The sequence below is a fragment of the Penicillium subrubescens genome, assembly GCF_028828155.1.
Source record: "Penicillium subrubescens strain IBT 31985 chromosome Unknown utg000006l_segment0_segment0, whole genome shotgun sequence".
Classification (NCBI taxonomy): Eukaryota; Fungi; Ascomycota; class Eurotiomycetes; order Eurotiales; family Aspergillaceae; genus Penicillium; species Penicillium subrubescens.
This window is the reverse complement of record NW_026643156.1, coordinates 1,672,944-1,691,940: the sequence shown is the minus strand read 5'-3', so window position 1 is coordinate 1,691,940 and position 18,997 is coordinate 1,672,944. Positions and strand designations below refer to the sequence as shown.

At 51.5% G+C, this 18,997-nt stretch overlaps 5 protein-coding genes across 5 annotated transcripts; 2 read left to right on the top strand and 3 right to left on the bottom strand.

Annotated features, from left to right (window-relative positions):
* Positions 1 to 283: 283 nt before the first annotated feature.
* On the top strand, positions 284 to 2,208 carry N7473_009097 (putative transcription initiation factor TFIID subunit 12; the record flags this gene model as incomplete). Its single annotated transcript, XM_057155036.1, has 2 exons — positions 284 to 1,879; positions 1,954 to 2,208. 2 exons carry the CDS (start codon positions 284 to 286, stop codon positions 2,206 to 2,208), a joined length of 1,851 nt encoding a protein of 616 aa, XP_057006166.1.
* A 2,099-nt stretch (positions 2,209 to 4,307) lies between these two features.
* Positions 4,308 to 7,001, bottom strand: N7473_009096 (1-phosphatidylinositol-4-phosphate 5-kinase; the record flags this gene model as incomplete). Its single annotated transcript, XM_057155035.1, has 2 exons — positions 4,308 to 5,793; positions 5,860 to 7,001. The coding sequence occupies 2 exons, from the start codon at positions 6,999 to 7,001 to the stop codon at positions 4,308 to 4,310; spliced, it is 2,628 nt and encodes an 875-aa protein (XP_057006165.1).
* A 3,156-nt stretch (positions 7,002 to 10,157) lies between these two features.
* On the bottom strand, positions 10,158 to 11,498 carry N7473_009095 (histone H1/H5 family protein; the record flags this gene model as incomplete). Its single annotated transcript, XM_057155034.1, has 7 exons — positions 10,158 to 10,274; positions 10,368 to 10,559; positions 10,625 to 10,713; positions 10,873 to 11,003; positions 11,133 to 11,155; positions 11,311 to 11,336; positions 11,432 to 11,498. The coding sequence occupies 7 exons, from the start codon at positions 11,496 to 11,498 to the stop codon at positions 10,158 to 10,160; spliced, it is 645 nt and encodes a 214-aa protein (XP_057006164.1).
* Positions 11,499 to 14,324: 2,826 nt separating this feature from the next.
* On the bottom strand, positions 14,325 to 15,776 carry fen1 (multifunctional nuclease RAD27; the record flags this gene model as incomplete). Its single annotated transcript, XM_057155033.1, has 5 exons — positions 14,325 to 14,846; positions 14,929 to 15,490; positions 15,549 to 15,553; positions 15,627 to 15,712; positions 15,764 to 15,776. 5 exons carry the CDS (start codon positions 15,774 to 15,776, stop codon positions 14,325 to 14,327), a joined length of 1,188 nt encoding a protein of 395 aa, XP_057006163.1.
* A 318-nt stretch (positions 15,777 to 16,094) lies between these two features.
* N7473_009093 (Transcriptional activator of proteases prtT) lies at positions 16,095 to 18,498 on the top strand (the record flags this gene model as incomplete). The annotated part of the gene is made up of 4 exons (XM_057155032.1): positions 16,095 to 16,354; positions 16,458 to 17,301; positions 17,356 to 17,632; positions 17,681 to 18,498. 4 exons carry the CDS (start codon positions 16,095 to 16,097, stop codon positions 18,496 to 18,498), a joined length of 2,199 nt encoding a protein of 732 aa, XP_057006162.1.
* Between the last annotated feature and the right edge of the window lie 499 nt (positions 18,499 to 18,997).

Below are 18,997 nucleotides of genomic sequence, written 5' to 3'. Positions count from 1 at the left end.
AGAAAACGAGTATCTACCGAATGCACCGTCGCGACATTGGATGAGTCGGGCGGATGCCAAGACTGCCTCCCGACCTCATCTCTCCAGGCCAAATTCCACCCTGCCGTCAGTCCCCATCATCTAGGCTTCGTCCGACCTTTTTGTGCGGTGAAAAAGGGTATATTATCGGACTGTCTACATCCCTCGGGCGAATAATCCGATCAAACCGCACCAGCCCTCCCTTCCACGATCCATCTCGCCTACCTTCGTGCCGCTTTCCAAGCCCGTCTCTGTGGTCGTCAATATGGATGGTGCTCAGGGCCAGCCAGGCCAGCAGCAGCAGGCGCCGCCGCAGCAGCCCATGGCGCAACCACAGCAGCATTCCAACCTGATTCGAACCGATCAAGTCCAAAAGCTCCCCCACCTGAATGACCAGCAAAAGGCCCAGCACACGCAGCTGGTGCGCAACCTATGGGAGGCCCTCAACACCCGCGATCCACAGAGCCATGAATACCAGACAGCGCATGTCAAGCTATCGCAGCTATCACAAAACCTGATGAAGGGCATGCGGATGTTCCAGCAGAACCGTCAGCAGGCGCTCCAGCAGCATCAAGCTGCCGCCGCCGCGGCGCAACAGCAACAACAGCAACAAGGCCAGCCCCAGCAGGGTCAGCCGGTTCAGCGTACCCAGTCCAACAACCCTCAAAACCTCACCCAGCTACTCCCCCAGATCCAAGCAAAAGTCAGCGCGCTGAACTTTTACCTCCCTCCGAACGTGACCCAAGAGCAGGTCCAAAACTGGATCCCCGAGGCTCGTCTTCGATATGGTATCGCGCTTCAGAAGCAGGAGGTCGGTCGGGCTCGAATCACAGACCTGCGCCAGCAGTTTGCGCAGCGACAGGGTCAAGGCAACATGACACAGGAAGAGATGCAGGAGTTTAAGAACCGCCAGCTAGCGGCCGAGAAGCTTTTCCGGGAAGGTAGTGACTTCCTGACTAAATTCAAGGAACAGCAGGAAAGCTTCAAGGCACAATCTCAACCTGGTCAGCCAATGAGTCAACAAGGACAGATGACAGGCGCACCTCAACCACAGCAGCCTACAGCTCCTGTAGGAGCAGCACCAAATGTGCCTGCGCCGCAAGCCGCACCTCCAAACCAGGCCGGTGTCGCAACAAACGCGATGCCTGGCCAGGCTCCAACCCCAGCTCCCCACACCATCAACTCGGCTGTAAATGCGGCTCGTAACCAGGCAGGGCAAGTAATGTCGCCCTCGACCTCACAACCAGGGCAGGTACCCTCCGCATCCCCGGCAGGTGCGACACCCGCACCTTCCAATGCGCAACCTCCAATCCAGCGACCACAACCACCATCGCAACAGGGCACACCAGGAGCGCAAGTGAGCTTTAGCCAAACTCCCAACCCGGACGGATCCACGCCCACCCCAACTGGACCACCACAGCCGATGAACCAAGGCCCTCCTCGGCCTCTCTCACAACAGGCGGCGATGCAGCAAGCTGCCAACTACAACACCAGCAATCAAGGTCAGCAGCAAAACCAACAAGTCAACCAGGCCGCAAACAACCAGCAAACTCACCCTACCGGCTACCTGGCCAATCGTTCAACAGACACTCCCAACCGCAGCATCAACATGGTCATCCCCAAGAATCTGAACGTCTCGACCCCGGAACCGGTCCCCATGCCTGGCTCACGCCCCACCTTCTCTGGTGGCCCTAGTCACAACCAGATGGGTGTTATGGGCCAGCCAGCCATCCAGAAGCATCCCGGTTACGTCCTCGAGGGAGAAGGTCAGCATGTTCTCAGCAAGAAGATGCTTGACATCCTTGTCCGCCAGGTCACCGGCGGTGGTGAGGGCGAGAACCTGACTCCCGATGCAGAGGAGGTAAGAATGACACTCAGCCGAGCCTGAGGTGAGAGCAACTCCAAAAGGAAACAAAGGCTTACCTTCATCCACAGTTCATGCTCCAGATGGCCGATGACTTCGTCGACGACGTGATCACCCAGGCCTGCCGCTTGGCCAAGCTGCGTCCCTCCTCGACCCTCGAGATTCGCGACATCCAGCTCGTCCTGGAGCGCAACTTCAATATGCGTATCTCGGGTTTCGCTACTGACGACCTCCGCACCGTCAAGAAGCCTCAGCCTACCCAGGGCTGGCTGCAGAAGATGTCTGCCATCCAGGCGGCCAAGGTCACCCAGGGCCGGACTGAGTGAGTGCTGTCGGTCACGACATAATACCGAGAGTTCACTGTGTTGTTGCCTCCCCATCCCCTCGCATCACCTGTTTCTCTCGGACTCACTCACCCATTCATCCTTCTGGTTTTCGCTTTCTGGTCAACATTCTTTGCGGGTTTTTGCGTGCGGGCGTTTGTTTTTGGCGAAGCTAGCAGGGTTCGGTTTTCATGTTTTCACTCTGAATTCTTTCTGCTTTGTTCGCTATCTGCTATGGGTGTCTCATCGGTTCTAGCTCGGTTCGACTACGGTCAACTTTGAGATCCCTTTTCTTCTTTGCGTTGTTTCTGGGCGGGCGATTGTTCATGGAGGGACGACTGGCGTTCATCTTTTCGTCTACTCAGCTGCTTCTTTTTCTAGGATGGACTTTAAAATATTCGAATCTAGGGAAATGGATATCACGTTCTCTTCATGTGTTAAACTCTACTTCCATTCTTGCTGTACTTGAACAAATTATCTCGGAGGTTGATTCACCAGGCTTTACGCCCTTGGATATGAATAACCTCGAAGCTGATACAATCTCATCGCTTATGTTTGATTCAGATGGAACTGCATCTACAAATTCACGCGAGTATGACTCGAATTCCACCTTGGCAACTCTCCGAGACAATCTCCAGTGAACAAGTCAAATCACCCTACACACTCCGAGTCCCCGCTACAAACTCATACACTCGTGCACAACTACAACCAATTCACAATTACAAATCGGCCAAAAGAAATAGCAAAAAACAACCCCAAGAAGCGTAAACGCACCCACGTTCAAATCTAATATCATGCTAAACCAATCTCTCTCTGTCTCTCGAGTGGACCAAGAACAAGCACAGCCATCTCACCACGAACAATTCTCTAGAGCACAAATATGGAAAACCAAGGTGGGTGTTTTGGTGTTAAGCGGGTTTGCTTAACATCAAGAACAGGAACAGAAATAAGGGCAGCCACAGAAACAAGGACGAGGAGAAGCTAATTCAAGCAAAAAACAAAGTCAAGAACTAGCCATGACAAAGTGGTATTGTGATTGGTGATTGGTACAGGGGTATGGTATGTATGGAGTGATTCTCACGAATAACATAAAGCAAAGAATAATACGAAAAAGAAAAAGAAACCCCCCTTCCACTTAGAATGGAGGGTTCGAAAAAGAGAGAAAAAACAGGAAGAAAAATGAAGGAGAGAAATGGGATCCATATGTGTAGCAGTCCATGGACGAGACTAGATAAGAAAAAGAAAGAAAAAAGAAGGCCGCAATAGCAGCGAGATTTCGCCTCGAGGGGCTAGAGTGGAAGAGAAAGACGGGGAGAGTCAAGTTGAGACTTGAAACTTGAAAATGCTGAATTGCAATTCGAAAAGAACAAGACAAGACAAGAGAAGACAAGAGTAAGGAAAATGAGATAGGAAAGACGTGACAGCGACTGTGGGCTGATATATAGAGAGAGGAAACGTGGTGGATAGAAAGGGCCGGGTTAGTTCGGACACAATCCATGACAATGACAGTGGGTTGGTTTCGTTGGTGGTACAGAGGTGAATGAATCTTGGAGTCAAAGCAAGAGATATGGTGATAATGCAAGTGCCCGGGCAAGGGGGACAGTCGAAGTGGACAGAAGATACCACAAAACGAAGAAACAAGTTTATCTTGTGTCTTGTTTTATATCGCTTCGCTCCACTCGGTGCAGGATGAAAACCGTATAACAAGGATAACACGGGATAGACAGACGGGGATGAGAGACGCTCAACAACAGGAAATATACAGTCGTCACTCGTGAACATCAGCGGTTTCGATGGAAACGCACTGGTTGCAGGTAGATCAATCGAGAGAGCAGAGCAGAGGAGAGCATGGACAAGCAGAAACAAGGTAGAGAGAATAAAAGTCCGCACAAGACTCATGCAGCCCTAGAGGAGACGGGTTTTGAAGACGGGAATGGGGAAAACACAACAGGTCTATCGAGCAACATGGGGATATCTCGCTGAATGGAAAACAAAAACAAGATGGGTAGACGGAAAGACATGGAATGCATCGCTTGCGGGACAGGATCGCCGACACCTCACGAGACAAGGGACAACGCTCGGGGAAGATGATTACAAGATGATTACCGCTGGCGCTTGTTCGCAAGGTAGTCTTCGCCCCGATCAATTTCCTTGCCCTTGGTAGAGGTTGGCAAGCGCTCGTCTGTTGGCACAGGAGGAAGTTCCTTATCAGACAAGCGACGGCCCTGTCGGCTGTGCGAGCTGTGGCCGCCGACGCTGCTAGCTTCGCCAGCTTCATCAACGATGGGTAGAGTAGAGGTTGGGCCTGGACCGGCTGCATCTGCAGGATCCCACACTGTGGCCAGGGTGCGAGGGTGAGTAACAGACACATCCTTCGCTGCCTCCTTCTCGGCTGCCTGCATTGTGCGCTCGACAGAGGACGACCGGGACTGGCGCTTCTCGTTCAACGCCGCAGCAGAGGCCTGCGACTCACGTCGCCGCTCGGCCTCTTCCTTTGACATGGTGATGCCCTTGACAAAGTTCACGAACCGATCTCCATAGCTCTCTGGCGGAATGGGGGAGATTTGCGTCCGATCGTGGGAAAGGCCCTTGAAAAAGTTCTCGATCTTCTTGACCATACCGTAGTGCGTAAGACAGTCAATGATGCCGAGGTAGTAAATCTCGTCGCCAAAGGTGCCATCCTCATGGGTGGCGCGGAACCCGCCGTCGTCAGAGTAAAATTTCAGATTCTTTTTCCGCGAGTCTAGAACCTCTTCGGGCATCTTTGCCGCGGCTTTATCCAAGGGTACTGGTCGCTCACGCTTGATCAACATGCGTAGTTCACGGGCCTTGCGTTCGTTCTCGAGTTTCGACGGCGTCCGCATCAGCATGTTACCCTTGGCCTCTTCTTCACGATCGCCACCTGGTTGAAATACTTGAAGCGTCTTGTCACGGAGCTTCTCTTCGTTGCCGCGCTCCAGGTCATGGATACCAACAAGTAGCGAATAGTCCATGATCTTGAGCTTCTTGAGCAGTTCCACGTCCTTGGTCAATTGCTCGATAAAGTCGAATCGCCTTTCGGGTCCACACTGCAGATGACGATTCCTTCGCAACCAGTTCAGATCCTTCATCGTCGCCCGCGGATTTTTCTCCAGATCAGACTCCTGCAAATCACGGCCAATTGTTGAGCCTTTCAGGTCGAACGTTTGGTGGATATCGCGGTGTGGCGGGAAGAGGTTGTTCATGACGACGAAGTGAATCTTGCGGCCGTATGCCATCTTAACTCGGTGCAGACCGTAGAACTGCGAGATCAAGGTGTTGGGATTATCTTGCACGTGCTTGTAGTACAGTGGCAAGATCTTCCGCAGAAGCTTGTGCTCGGAATGGTGGATGGTCTTGATGATGTACTTGTAGTCACGTGAGAAGTAGAAGAAACTGCCACTCTTGCCAGGAGAGCCCAGTTCGGACAAGATATACTTGCTGGTGAGAGACATCAGGTAGTCGGCGGGATCGAGGTTGAACTTTGCGCGCAGGTGACGGAACACCCATGGCGCATAGTCCTTGAATTTGAAGTCGTATTTGGCGGAGGGGATCAGTTCGTTGCCGGTGCTGTTGGGAGTCAGTCATGCAAATCGACGGATAGGATCACAGAATGTGCAAAGGGCATTGCCATACATATCAAAGGAGAACTTGTGTTTAGCTTCAAAGTCTGCGGGGGTCAATTCCCGGTCCATCTTCGCATTGATTCGAGAGACAGTAAACCGAATACCCGTCAACATGTTGTATGCAGTGACATAGTTGACGTGGTTCTGGTCAACTTTGGTTCCGACAATCACTCGATCGTCATCATCGTCCTCGCGCCGTCGCCGTGATGCTCGTTTTTGTTTGATAGCTTCCGCCCAGCGTGCGGCTTCCTCGTCTGGTACTGTCTCATCCACAGGTTCTGACTGTGTTCTTGTTGTGCGTCGAATTAGGCTGAATGATGTGCGGCGCGGTCCGGCTGAGGTGGGGGAAAGTCGGCCGGTAGCGTAGGCAGTATCATCGCCTTGGTCTCGGCTGTTCCGTCGACCACTAGGGGCCCTTGGAACTTGTAGCGAATGTCGATGGCGCATACTAGACTGCTGTGATTCTGGCATGGGGGTGGTGTCAGGAGAGGAGGGAGCGGGAGGGGAGGAGTAGCGGTGGTGGCTGGGTTTTGGTCCCGGGGTCAAACGATCCGGGTCTGGGGAGTGACGACCTGTGTCATCAGAATTAGGAATCTGCAGCAACGAGGTCGATGGGCTAGTAGCCCGATCTGTGATAGAGTGTTCGTCTGCAGAGGGGCGGTGAGAGTCGCCATTGACCATCGTCTTCGCCGGGGCGGACCGGTGGCTCCAGCTCGTAGTGCCGCCATTGACCTGTTGATTTGAAGCCGGGGCTATCGCAGAGCCCGCTCCAGGCCCAGCGTCCGATGGTTTCCGATCCAACATGGCCGATGGCCGGCCAGAGTCTCGGGGATCCCTGATCGAGCCATTGCCTAACGAGTTCATACTGCCGTCTTTGGAGTGCGGCAGGTCGCGCGTATAGGAGCCGATGCTAGACCGGGTGCCATTCAGGGAATATGCGCTACCGTTCTTCAGATTGGTGATCACTGGGCGGTCGTTCTGGTGGATTTCGTGATTGGTGTCGCCGTTAGGCCAGTTGGTCCACAGAAAGGTGTTTCCAACGGAGCTTTTGTCATGAGACTTGCGGTGCGAAGAGTCGAACGAGCGAGGGGGATGGGTCGTTGTAGTGGTCGCCGTAGCTGTCTGGTAGGAGTCGCTCGAGAAAGACGGCATGATTGCCTTTGTGCTGGCGGTGCAAGAGCGTCGAGATGATTCTTAGGGACACGGGGGTGACGTGAGCTCTGCGTGGGCCGGCAACCCGAACTGACGGCAATGGTCCTTATTGGTGGAGGGGTAGAAAGGTTGAGAACCAGACCGCGTGCCAGCGGAACAGAACGAGAGGAAGGGGCAGAGGAACCAGGTGAGGTTGGACGACTTGTGTCGAAAGAAGAGATAATCCCAAGCCGGAGATGGCGGCCAAGCCAAGGCGTGGCAAGATGGAAGGTTTTCAACGGATAAACATGATCGGGTTCACGGAGAGGCTCGAGCGTTTCGGAAGAGCGAAGACAGTACAGGCGAGAAATTGGTGTACTGAAGAGGAGAGATTGTCGATGGGGGTGGGTGGTGGAAGTGTTGTTGTTGTTGTTGTTGTTGAAGAGCTGGGGCTGAAGGTGGGAAGTCGGTGGCTTGGGTAATTGGGAGATTGAGGGTTGTCGGGGAGAGGAAGAGAGCGAGAAAAGAACTGGGGCCCAGGGGACCCGTCGTAATTACGTTGCACCTGGGTACGGATACACCACGTACAACGGGGTCTCCGTTCTCCACTGCTCAGCTTGGCTTGCTCCTGCATCGATACAGAAGAAATACTCTCCCGTATTCCGTATTAAACTGACTACTGAGCACGTTATTTGACGAATCCTGATACAAGCCTACGGAGTACAAGGTGGTTGACTGTATATTAAGTTTGGTTCGATAAGCGCCTAACATAAAGTCTTACTCCAGTAGTAGTATATGGACCAGTTTCTTATCTATAACACCCTTTATAACTACCAGTTACTAGCTTGTATTATTCTCTTCATAGCATCCCAAATCAGGTTTCTCTTCGAGCCTGTACCCGGATAGACGCGACCGAGCCAACAAGAAGCAGTCAACTGCCTCGATCATGCACGGGATCCCGTCACTGATTCGCCTTTTTTATGCACATTGCATAGAGCAATGAACCCACCCTCGGGCCCCCGAACAACTCAGCGAGCACATCTTTGGGCTTAGGGGGGTCCTTAGGGGGGGGGGCAATTAGAGGCAATCGAGTGTGCCCCTCCAACATCTGCAAGGAGGTTTCTCTGAGTGACGTATTCTAGCACAACCTTTTCCATTCTTACTGGAGAAGAGACACCACCCATGCAACCATCCATAGGACTACAATACTCTGGAGTTTATTCACGGTTTGCTACGTCCAATATACTGTAGTTGCCAAATTCTGGAGACTGGAGAGCCGTGTCTACTTTAGTCAATAGGGTAATTTAACTAAACCGTACCTGGCCCAAAGAGTGGCGCAGCAACTTAGTTTACTCGCGACGAAACTCTACGAGGGATCCTTACCGAGTAAAAGCCTCTGAACTATTGAAATTTTGTGGCAAGTAATAGTTGATCCTTTACGGAGCACTGCAATTCGAGACGAGCTGTGATTGGCAATCCTGTGCCTATTTGGTGGAAAGCATTAGATGACTACGCAGATGTCAAGTTGATAACTAGATCCAGGCAATGACGAATTTCTCCGAGGCCCTAAAAACGTTAGAAAAAGCAAAATGAGAAAGCTGTTCATAAACATCATCCCCAATATTCGAAACCTCAACTCGCTCGAAATTGATCCGACAGCCTTAAATTGCATCGCCATCACGTGCGCCACCAGGCTTATTTAGTCAACGGCAGCCCAAAATAGTTCAAGTTCTGGTCAAAGTCTAGCTCGTTCACCTGACAACTCTGCACGTGAACTAGCTACTGTAGTTGTTTTAGGAGTAGGCTGAGTTTGACATTAATCTCCGATACTTATTATTATCTTCATCTCCAGGGTGCTTCTAGAATATCCTCTAAGGTCTACAGAACAGTTGTACATACAGTAGTCAGTCCTACCCCTGACTATACTCAACTTATGCACTTCAATTCCAAAAATAACTCGGGACCCCCACATTCAACATCCGAATAATGCAGTACTTAGTACTGTGGTGATTCAGCAGCAGATAGATGAAGCTATTTCTGAGGATTGAGGAGTGATCACGGAGAAGTCATAAGGACAGCAGTGTTTCTATGAGTTATCGTCATACAAATAACTACCCTCTACCATATATGCTCGTTGGCAAGCGAAAGATTGACTGCAGTCAAAATCATCGAAACACACATACAGCAACGGGGATATCCCGCTATAATGAGAACCTCCCACCCCGAACATCCAGATAAAGCAGACGGAGTCGACAGCCCTGTGACACATCCGCAGTTTCCCACGCATGGCAGGCCGCAGTGTAGGGGTTTCTTATCACAGCGCGAGGTGAAACCCGCCAAGCTCTAGTGGTGATGAGCCTAGCCTTCTTCTAATCTAGTCTGCCTAGGCATTGAAATGAGTCAGGTGATTTAGCACAAGCCACAGTAACTACAGTACGGAGTATGTACTGTACAAAAAACGTTCAGAGTCCTATACCGAGTGTAATCCCAACCCAGAAACTAGATCAAGGCACATCCATGTACCCCTCTCTATTCATCATCAACAAGAATTCGAATCCATGTAGAGTACAACTTGAAACGAATGTGCTTGATTCATAGTTTAACTACGGAATGATTCCAACCAGAAACCAGTACTTAACTACTTGTACTCCCTCATAACCATCATCCATCGCGTGTATATCTGCACAACACACACCCTACAAAAGCAAAACACACAAGCACACGGATCAAAAGAAGATTCCAATTCAACCAGTCTCCGCCAGAATCCGAACTGAAAAAAGAGCAGAACAGAGGAGAACACAACAAAAGAACAGCGAACCAAAAACACGGTTTCCCCATTGAACACAACCCACCGCAAGACGCCAACCCTTCGACTTTGGAGGTTAAAAGACAAAGCCCATCATAACAAAGATATTCCCAGACAAAAAAGAGCACAAAAAAAGGGGAGGAGGACAAAAGAGAAGAAGAAAAAGAGACCATCAGAACCATCAAGAGCTATCATAGCCAGAGCCAGAGGTAGAGTCGAGCCACCAAGATCGAGGTGTCGATAAAGGGGGAGAAGAAATTACAGCGGAAGAGAAAAAATCATAGAGAATCAGATCGCCCTCCCGGAAACAAAGCGCACGTGAGAAGTGGGAGGACTACATCGAGTCAGGAAAAAGACGCGATGCGGATCCTCTATTTCTTGGGGGTGGCACGCTTCTTGGGCGCGGGCTTGGGCGCCGCTGTGGTCTTGGTGACTCGGCCAGACTTGGTCTTGCCGATGACCTTGGGCTGCTCAACGATCGCCGGTGCCTGTAGGGACCAAAGTTAGTGATATGAAGATCAACGGGGAAAGTTCGGCGTCACGGTTGGTGGCGAGATCGGACAGGTAGTAGGGCTACATACGGCAGTGGTCGTGGTCTTGCGGGCCTTACCAGAGTTGGCCTTGGGCTTGGCAGCAGTGGTCTTCTTGGTGGCGGTAGCCTTCTTAGCCGCAGCGGGCTTGGGGGTAGTGGTGGCAGCCTTGGAGGCGGGGGTCTTCTTGGTAGCAGAAGTAGCAGTCTTCTTGGCGGCAGTGGCCTTAGCAGCAGCAGGCTTCTATCAAGGCTGTGAGTACATGGGCGACGAGAATGTCTTTGCGCCAACGAGGGGAGATTGCTTACCTTGGCAGTGGTGGCCTTCTTAGCAGCAGGCTTAGCGGCGGGCTTGGGAGCAGGCTCCTTCTTGGCCAGCTTCACAGGACCAGAGGGACCTGAAGGTAGGACGCGTCAGCAAATGACCATAACATGAGAATGAGGACGATGAACTCCCTGCGCGCTATTGAAAGAAATAAAGACATTGACACGAAGTGACGGTGAACTTATCACAAACAATGCGCGCAGGGAATTACCCGAGATCAATTGGCACTTACCCTTGGGCTGAGTGAACTCGCCCTTCTCAACACCAGCCTTGATGGCCTTGTTGAACTGGGCGTCGAAAGTGGCCTGAGACGCGACGTTGATCTTGTTGTTCGACGACACATACTTCTTAATGGCCTGACGGCTATAATGGGGCAGTTAAGTCAGTACATGGTTACAAAAGAATGAGAAAAGTGGGAATCATCACGCGCTGGTCCGAAGCCCCCAGGAACAGCGCGCCGACGAGATGTTGCCCACAACAACAAGCACGTACCTGGAACCATTGCGCTCTTTCAGCTATTAACGGAAAGGCCAGTTAGCAATGCAAAAGAATAAATAAAGGCCATCCCTATGGATGTGGTGGCTGGATCCAAGCCTCAGACCGGACGTGTCACGGTCGGGCGCGCGACCCGAGATCACAACAAGCCGGGCGGCGACGGTGATCTACTCACGTTGACAATGGCATCCTTGATCATATCTATATGAATGGAATCAGCAGACGTTCGCGACACAAGCGATGCCTAATTTATTTTTACGCGATGGAGGACGCGTGCAGGATCAGAAGAAACATACCACGGTAGGAAGCGTGGGCCGGGGCGGCGGCCTTCTTGGTCACGCTGGTGGCCTTCTTGGGAGGCATGGTGGGAGATAAAGGTGTTGTTTGTTATTTAGATTGGAAAGATGAGAAGAGGAGTTATAATCAGGAAAACCTGAAAGATTTGAAAGTCGAAAAAGGGAAGTTGGATGGAGTGGGAGAAAGGAAAAGAGGAAGAAGAAGCAGCAAGCGGAAGGGTGGGAAGAGCAGCGGGGCATCCGCGATTTATAGGCGGCTGGTGTTGACACAAGATCACCCACCACATCCCCCCGGGGCCGCAACGATCGCACGGGTCCTTTTTCTTGTCGCGTTCTGATATTTCATACTCTATAGATAGTGTTCCTGATTGCTTGGCTAAATGCTACTTCTTTGCATCTACATACAGTTCTATTTTCTAGACTCTGCTCCATCCTCTAACTTCTTTACTATCCTGTTGCAGGCGCTCGCCTTGCAAAATGGTTGGCGGCGCGCATTCCCCCCAGATGGGCAGACGAAATAGACGAGAGGGGGAAACACTCCATTCTCGCGCCTTTAAACTGATCGAGTTAAACTGATCGAGTCTTTAATCTGCAACCTCTAATCTACACTGCTTCTCACCGTACAAATCGCGTTGTCTTCATCTTGTCGAGGCAGTTTCCTCCATCTCCAAACGACCAGAAATCGCGCACTCTATCTGGCAACCTAATCTCCGTACTTTGCAGAACGATGCACCAACTCTATATGCCCTCTGATAAGTAGATCGCCTAGGTATTCCCCCCATGATCGCCAAGGGGCCTTTCATCTTCTTCCTATTTCTCCCCCTAGTGCTCATTCTGGCATGGACACATTCCACTGGAACCGGAGGGGATCGACCAGCCCGTGGAACTCCTTTCCGTCTTCACGCAACACTGGTGGGAGAAAGGCAATGGAATCCAGATCTTCCTCCTGTGTGAACCTAAAAAGAAGAACCGCTGGAAACAGTTAACTAACCGCAGTAAGGCAGTTACTACTACCTAATTTCTTGCTCCAAATCAAGCCCAGATAAGTAGGTACCCAACCGTAGGAGATGGTTAGTCCGGTCGAGATTGAAGTGGACCACCAATAATCAAATCAACTTTCCAGGCTAGATTGTACTACCAGTATATGTACACCAAGGATCTACAGTCATGATATACTTCTATTGCAGATGCTACCGTCCGATGTGAAAAGCTTCCTCCCTTGCGTGTTGGTGCCTTGAGGACCTGCAGCCGTCACGAGGCACATGCGTTGGCACCCCCGCCAACTGGGAGAAAAAAAAAAGCCTGGGCCTCTTGGTCCATGGTACGCCGTTGTGACTCGATGATGTCGTGACTTCGGACTGGGATTTTGCATGAATGGGGGGCGGTTTGTTCTGATATCGTGGTGGTTGGTCTCTTGCGGAGATGCTGTGACCTGCTGAAGCCCTAACTGCTGCCCATCTTTCTGACCGCTTGCATTGTTCCCCGTGATCTTCGTCCATGTCTACTTACTATTAGCAACGTGATCACGACTATAGAAATATTTGATACTTGATGATGTTAGTTAAGCTATTTCTAAGCAGTAGTTATTACATTATGACGTGATAGTTCTATTTATTAGCTGCTGTTTGCATGGATTAAGTCTACGTGTTACAAAGCCGTGTGGCAAACGAGGCTATCACGGAGGGGTAACCCGATATATATTTCGACGGACAACCGGGCATCACTACGAGTTGGCCTTTCACCCCCCTTAAATCATTAGATCAATGATCTTGAACCAATAGAAGCAAAGCCCAACGTCTAATCACCGTTATACTCCACTGATCGCTGCGCTCTCAGCCTGCTCGCGCATCCACTACGTGCCCCGGGCCATCGGTTGATCTGGCGTCGGCCTTGCACCAACCAGCCGGCTCTACGTTCTACAAGCTAACAATACCCCAACATACATATATTTACTCGAAATGAACATTTATAGCTAGATTAATACCATTCCCCAATTTCCTACGTGTTCCAACACTGAATCAAGGCCCGAAATCGACCCGTAAGCACGCAGTGAGGGGGAGATCACGATGCCCGATTTGGCTGCTCGCCCGCATCGAATCAAGGGACTCGCTGGTCGAACAACTGATCCCACACCACACAATGCTCTTCTATTCTTCTAAAACGGATGATGATGTGCCCATGATCGATTTCAATCCACTTTCATAGTATTTTTTATCGTTTCCAACATTTGGTGTTGAGATCACTGGTCTTTTGTTCACAGCCCATTCTCGGGTCCATCTCGCTTAGCTCCGGTCGATCTATACAACTGCACCACATTGAACTCCACCATGATAACCACCACAAAGGCTGGAAGTGACCAGAATCAAGATATTAGATTAAGAAATAGTCATATCTCCTATATCTAGCAGTATTTGTTCAATTCCAGGGCTTGTGGGAGTAAGGATCAGTACAAAAGGGTGGGTATCTCTTGTACCATCTCGAGGACATGATCTTCTGATCCTACACGCACAACTGCAAAGAGACCTACCTGGTAAACGTAGATGAATGAGAAATCACATGGATCATCTGTTTATCTGGTAAATATTTCATTTTTCGCTGGTATGAGATGCTAGACTCCATGCCATGGACCAGAGTGGTCTGGGTGATCGGGGCAGCCGGATGGAACAATCATAATCACTGCCCACCCCAACGATCGAGATCATAAGAATACACGCCACCATCAAAGAAATAGACAGACCTCATAACGCCAACGCCTAGTTCGTAGAAGATCGCGAGAGAAAAACAAAAATTTATCCGCATGGAAGAAGGCAACGCTGCTGAGACATCCCTGTCGAAGAGGGACGATTCCCGCGTCACAGCCCCCACCGCAAAACGTCAACTGAGAGCTGCGAAACTAATTCGCACCACGAGGCTTAGCCTTAGCATCCTTCTTAGCCTTGGACTCTTCCTTCTTGCGCTTCTTTTGTTCTTGCAGCTTCTCATCTTGCTTCCGCTTGAGAGAGGCCTTCTGCTCATCCGTGCGTGCGACCGGCTTGAAGAAACCCTCCAACCGCGACTGCTGCGCACTCTTGAGGTTCTTGGTCAGTCGTGCGGCACCGTTACGCACACGGTCCTCGTTGAAGCCCTTGTCCCCTACTAGGTATTGCACTAGACCCTCCACGTCCGGCGCGTCCCACTTGAAGTCGCACTCTGGGTCGTTTGCGTCACGCACGTCTGGGTTGGCGAACAGCTCGCGCGCGTCTTCGTATGGCCATTCTTCGGGGATCACGTATTTCTTCTTCGGGTCATTGTTCATGAACTCGGTGACCTTTTCGAGGCTGCCGTGTTCGCGGATCAGGGCGAGGGCGGTGCTTGGGCCCACCTTGGGGATGGGCTCGAGATAGTCACAGCCAAGGAGGATGCAGAGGTCAATGAACTAGAATGGTTAAATGGGGGGATTAGCACTTTGAACAAGAATTTCGTGTGGAACGGTCTTCGGGTCCGTATTCAGAGCATACCTGCTTGCGGTCCATGTTAAGCCCTTCCATCGCCTTATCCAAGTGAATCTCCTGAATAGGCTCCTTCCGCTGCTCACTAAACGTCAAGTGACGCAACAAAATCGGCGTCTCGAAACACAAGGTATCCATATCCTCCGACGCAGCGGCGTAGACTTTGCCCGCGCGCGCCAGCACCGCGCACTGTGCCTCCGCCTCAGTCGGCGCATCGATGTAGGGAATGCCCATCAACTTCAGCAGCTTCTTGCACTCGGCGTTGTGCTCGCGCGTCACGCGCACCGTCCGCCGCGAGAATTTCTCAACCTCCTCCGCGGTACCGGTCTCCTTGGCTTCCTCGTGCGCCTCGGTTGCTTCCGCCTTGCGTGCGCCTCGCTTGGCCAGTTCGCCGGACTTGAGCTTGGGCGGGGCTCCGTCGAAGACGTAGAGTGGCTTGATGCCGTTGTCGACCATACGCAGGGTTCGGTAGAACATGCCCATCAGGTGAGAAGTTGTTTCGCCAGACTCGCTCATGAGCTGTTGGCCTTCGGATCGGACCGCGATCAGGAAACTGTAGATGCTCATGGATCTGTGCTGGGTTAGTGGTCTTCTTTGCCGGACTGTCGCATTGTAGATTGTAGACGTACGCATCCTATAATTCCAGATACTCATATAGTTAGTCATTGTTGAGTGCCAAAAACTTCTGTTTCTGAGATTCGACTTACAATTGCGACCTTGCGGCCGAAGTGGTTTTTGATCTCCCCCGTCTTGATCGCATCGGGGGCATTCTCGGAGATTACTTGGTAGAGATCTATGATCCGTTAGCACACTTCCAAGAATAGGATATCATGGCCCTACTCACTTTTAATACCCATTTTGGCGAATCGTTTTGCAAATGCCAGTCAAAGTTGAGAGTTGCGCAGAACGGAGTTCTCCAGCTACCGGAGCTTCCAGCCACGAGAGTGACGCGCTCGCCGCTCAAACGCGCGCCGCCATTTAAACCTAATCAGAACTAGCTTCTCTAGTCACATGACCACGGAACAACTCCGCAACCATCTACACGTGACCGGCGCCGAAGTAGGCCCCTTTCTGCCTCAGGCTAGAAACTAATCGGTCGAGAACCGGAGCCCCCCAACCCCGCCTTTCTGCTTTCCCCGGAGTCTGCTTTACGGGATGAGGTGCAACTTCGCAGCATGAAGCGAAATCGCATTCATTTCGAGGCCAATGGCGATGCTTCGCCACCCTCGCCGCAAGGGGGCTTTACGCCGGAGGATCAACGACAGGCGCATGTGCCGAAGATCTCCCGGAGGATACGCGCATGCACGGAATGCAAAAAGCACAAGGTTCGCTGTGATATGAAGGCAGGTGAGGCGACATGTTCGCGATGTCGGCGCATGGGACTGGAGTGCGTTGTCAATAAGAGCCTCCAGACGTTGTTGGAGGATGAGGCCGAGTGAGTCAGCCCTAACTTCCAATGTGTTCCTGAAACGTGCCCTGCGAGAAGTTGGAGTCGTAAGAATAACAATGCTAATGTAATCGTTTTGGGAAAAATTTAGTTGGAAGACCATGATCGAGCTGGCAATGACCGACCTGCTTAGGAAGTCACAGCTTCCGGAACTATCATACTACCAGGCTGGCGGCGGATCAATCGAGACGCCTTCGAAGAAACGGGGGCGTAAGGATTCGACAGTATCGGTGGATGAATCCGGTCATGCTTTGGGGCATCACAGCAAGAACAACTCGGCGGATACCACAGCAGGCAGGATGACGGGATCCAGTTCGTCCAGTTATGCCTTTTCTCAACAACAGCCGCAGTACAAGATTGATCGTGAGGAGACGAGTGCGACATCGCTCGTGACGGCTCCCATGGGAAGTTTGTACGAGGTGACACAGTTGAGTGAGAATCGCGAGAATTCGCCGAGCGAAGATTATGTGCCGGACCAGGCCTTGGTGACCGATTTCATCTCGCGCGGCGTGGTTGATCTACAGGAGGCAGAGGAACTGTTCTACCATTTCGATCAGGTGCTCAACAGGTACCTCTGGGACGGAGCGTTGCTGGCACACAAGGACTTGACATCCGCTCGAAGATCGTCTTCTATGCTCTCTGCGGCTATTCTTGCCGTGACGGCACTCCATATGCCTACGAAGGAGCGGACATTCGACACTTGTTACACAGAGTTTGCGAAACTCGCATCTGAATCAATGCTTGGACATCACCATACCCTGGATGACATCCGGGCGCTGTGTATCGGGGCTTTCTGGCTTGCAGACGTGAGCTGGAAGCTCTCTGGATATGCTGTTCGCATTGCGACCGAGCGTAATATACACCAATTCTTCCGCAAAGCTGTACAAGGCTCTCCTGAGCATAAGGAGCAAGCCAGATTATGGTACCTTCTCTATGTATGCTTGCTCGATCTTACCCACAGTCTGCTTTAGATTGCTAACCATCCCAAGACCCTTGAACACCACTTCTCGATCGCTTACGGTCGACCTCCCATCATCCACGAAGACCCCGCCATCACTCAACACAACACATTCACGCAATCACCAACGATATCCCAAGGAGACCTCAGACTGCACAGCCAGGTTGATCTGTTCATAGTCCTGACCCGTATATACTTTGCATTTGGCCCCGACGTGGAGCTCGAGGTCCCCGAGAGTGAATTTCCAAAGATCGACCAGTATGACCAGGAGCTGGGGGATTGGAAATCAGCATGGCTGCCGCGGCTTGGTAAGTTACCTCGATAACCGGGTCGATCAATTGCTAACTAAACATCAGCTGGGAGTCGACATGTTGGTGCATACCCCTACAAAGCCGTCTACATGCATTATAACTTTTCTCGACTGCAATTGAACTCGGTCGCCCTTCGAACATATCATTCTTCTACCTCCTCGAAAGCCATGTCGCCCGAGCGCAGGAAACGTGCCAACATTGCTATTGAATCAGCGATCGCTACCCTCCAAGTGGTTCTAGATGAGCGCGACATTCAGCGCGCTCTGGTCGGCGTGCCGCTGTACCTCCACAGCATGATTACCTTTGCGGCGGTATTTCTTCTGAAAATTGCTGTCAAGTCGTGCTCCACCCAGTGCGGCCAGGGCCAAAGCACGTCTATTTCCTCAGCCGGTCTGGTTATTGACATTCCCTACGTGCGGGTTTTGGTTGGGCGCATCGTCGAGGTCATGGTATCCTGTAGCCAGCGAGCCAGCGAGCGTCATCTGAGCCACCACATTGCTCGCGGTTTGCGAAAGATGCTCACTGGCCTCGAAGAGTGGGAGAAGCGGAACGGCACCCAGCAGTCAGGCGGGCCAACCCCCCAATCCGATACATCCTCGCTGTTCAAACCGGTCATCATTCCTGGTGCTCAGATTCTGGGTGAGCGAGATACCATCTTGAACCATCCTCCACCGCTTCTGGGCGTGGCACCACTATCTGCGGAACGTAGCAATGGGTTCGATCCGGGTATTGGGTTGGCTAAGCATGAGCCCGGCCTTTCAGAAGGGTCGATGGACCCTATGATGGCAGACCTGTGGGGATTCGATGAAGAGTATTTCCCCACGGGCGTGTTTGATTTCCTACAGAGCCAGATGCCAGCATAATGAGGAGCTGTATAGCCATGTGCTGGCAAGCGCTGTGCCTCTTCTTGGATAATGTTTTTCTACTACACCTTGTACATAATGATTAGTATCGATGCCAGACAACTATGATTGTCTAGTTGGATATATAGGCAAATACAGACACTAGAAATACAAAATAACAGCTCCAATTCTGATTGTAACTCCCTTCGCATGTACTTACCCCATGGGTGCTGGTGTGAAAGCACCTGGTATGGTATGCCGAGTCTCCCGAGTACATACAGAATAGCACACGAGCACCGAGAAAGTCCGAACAGGGGACCAGACACCGAAACAAGGCACACCAAACTGGGGCAATCGATCAAATCGCCTAGCGTAATACCATCCCCGCCCCCGACTGGACTCGGCGTGAGTGACCCTAGACCTTGCCACGCCGCATGGGGCTCGGTGATTTGCAGGTCCCAGAATTGCCGAGGTTCTCCGGTGGTTAGCGCATATTTGATTGAGTTCCCCCGCAACAAAC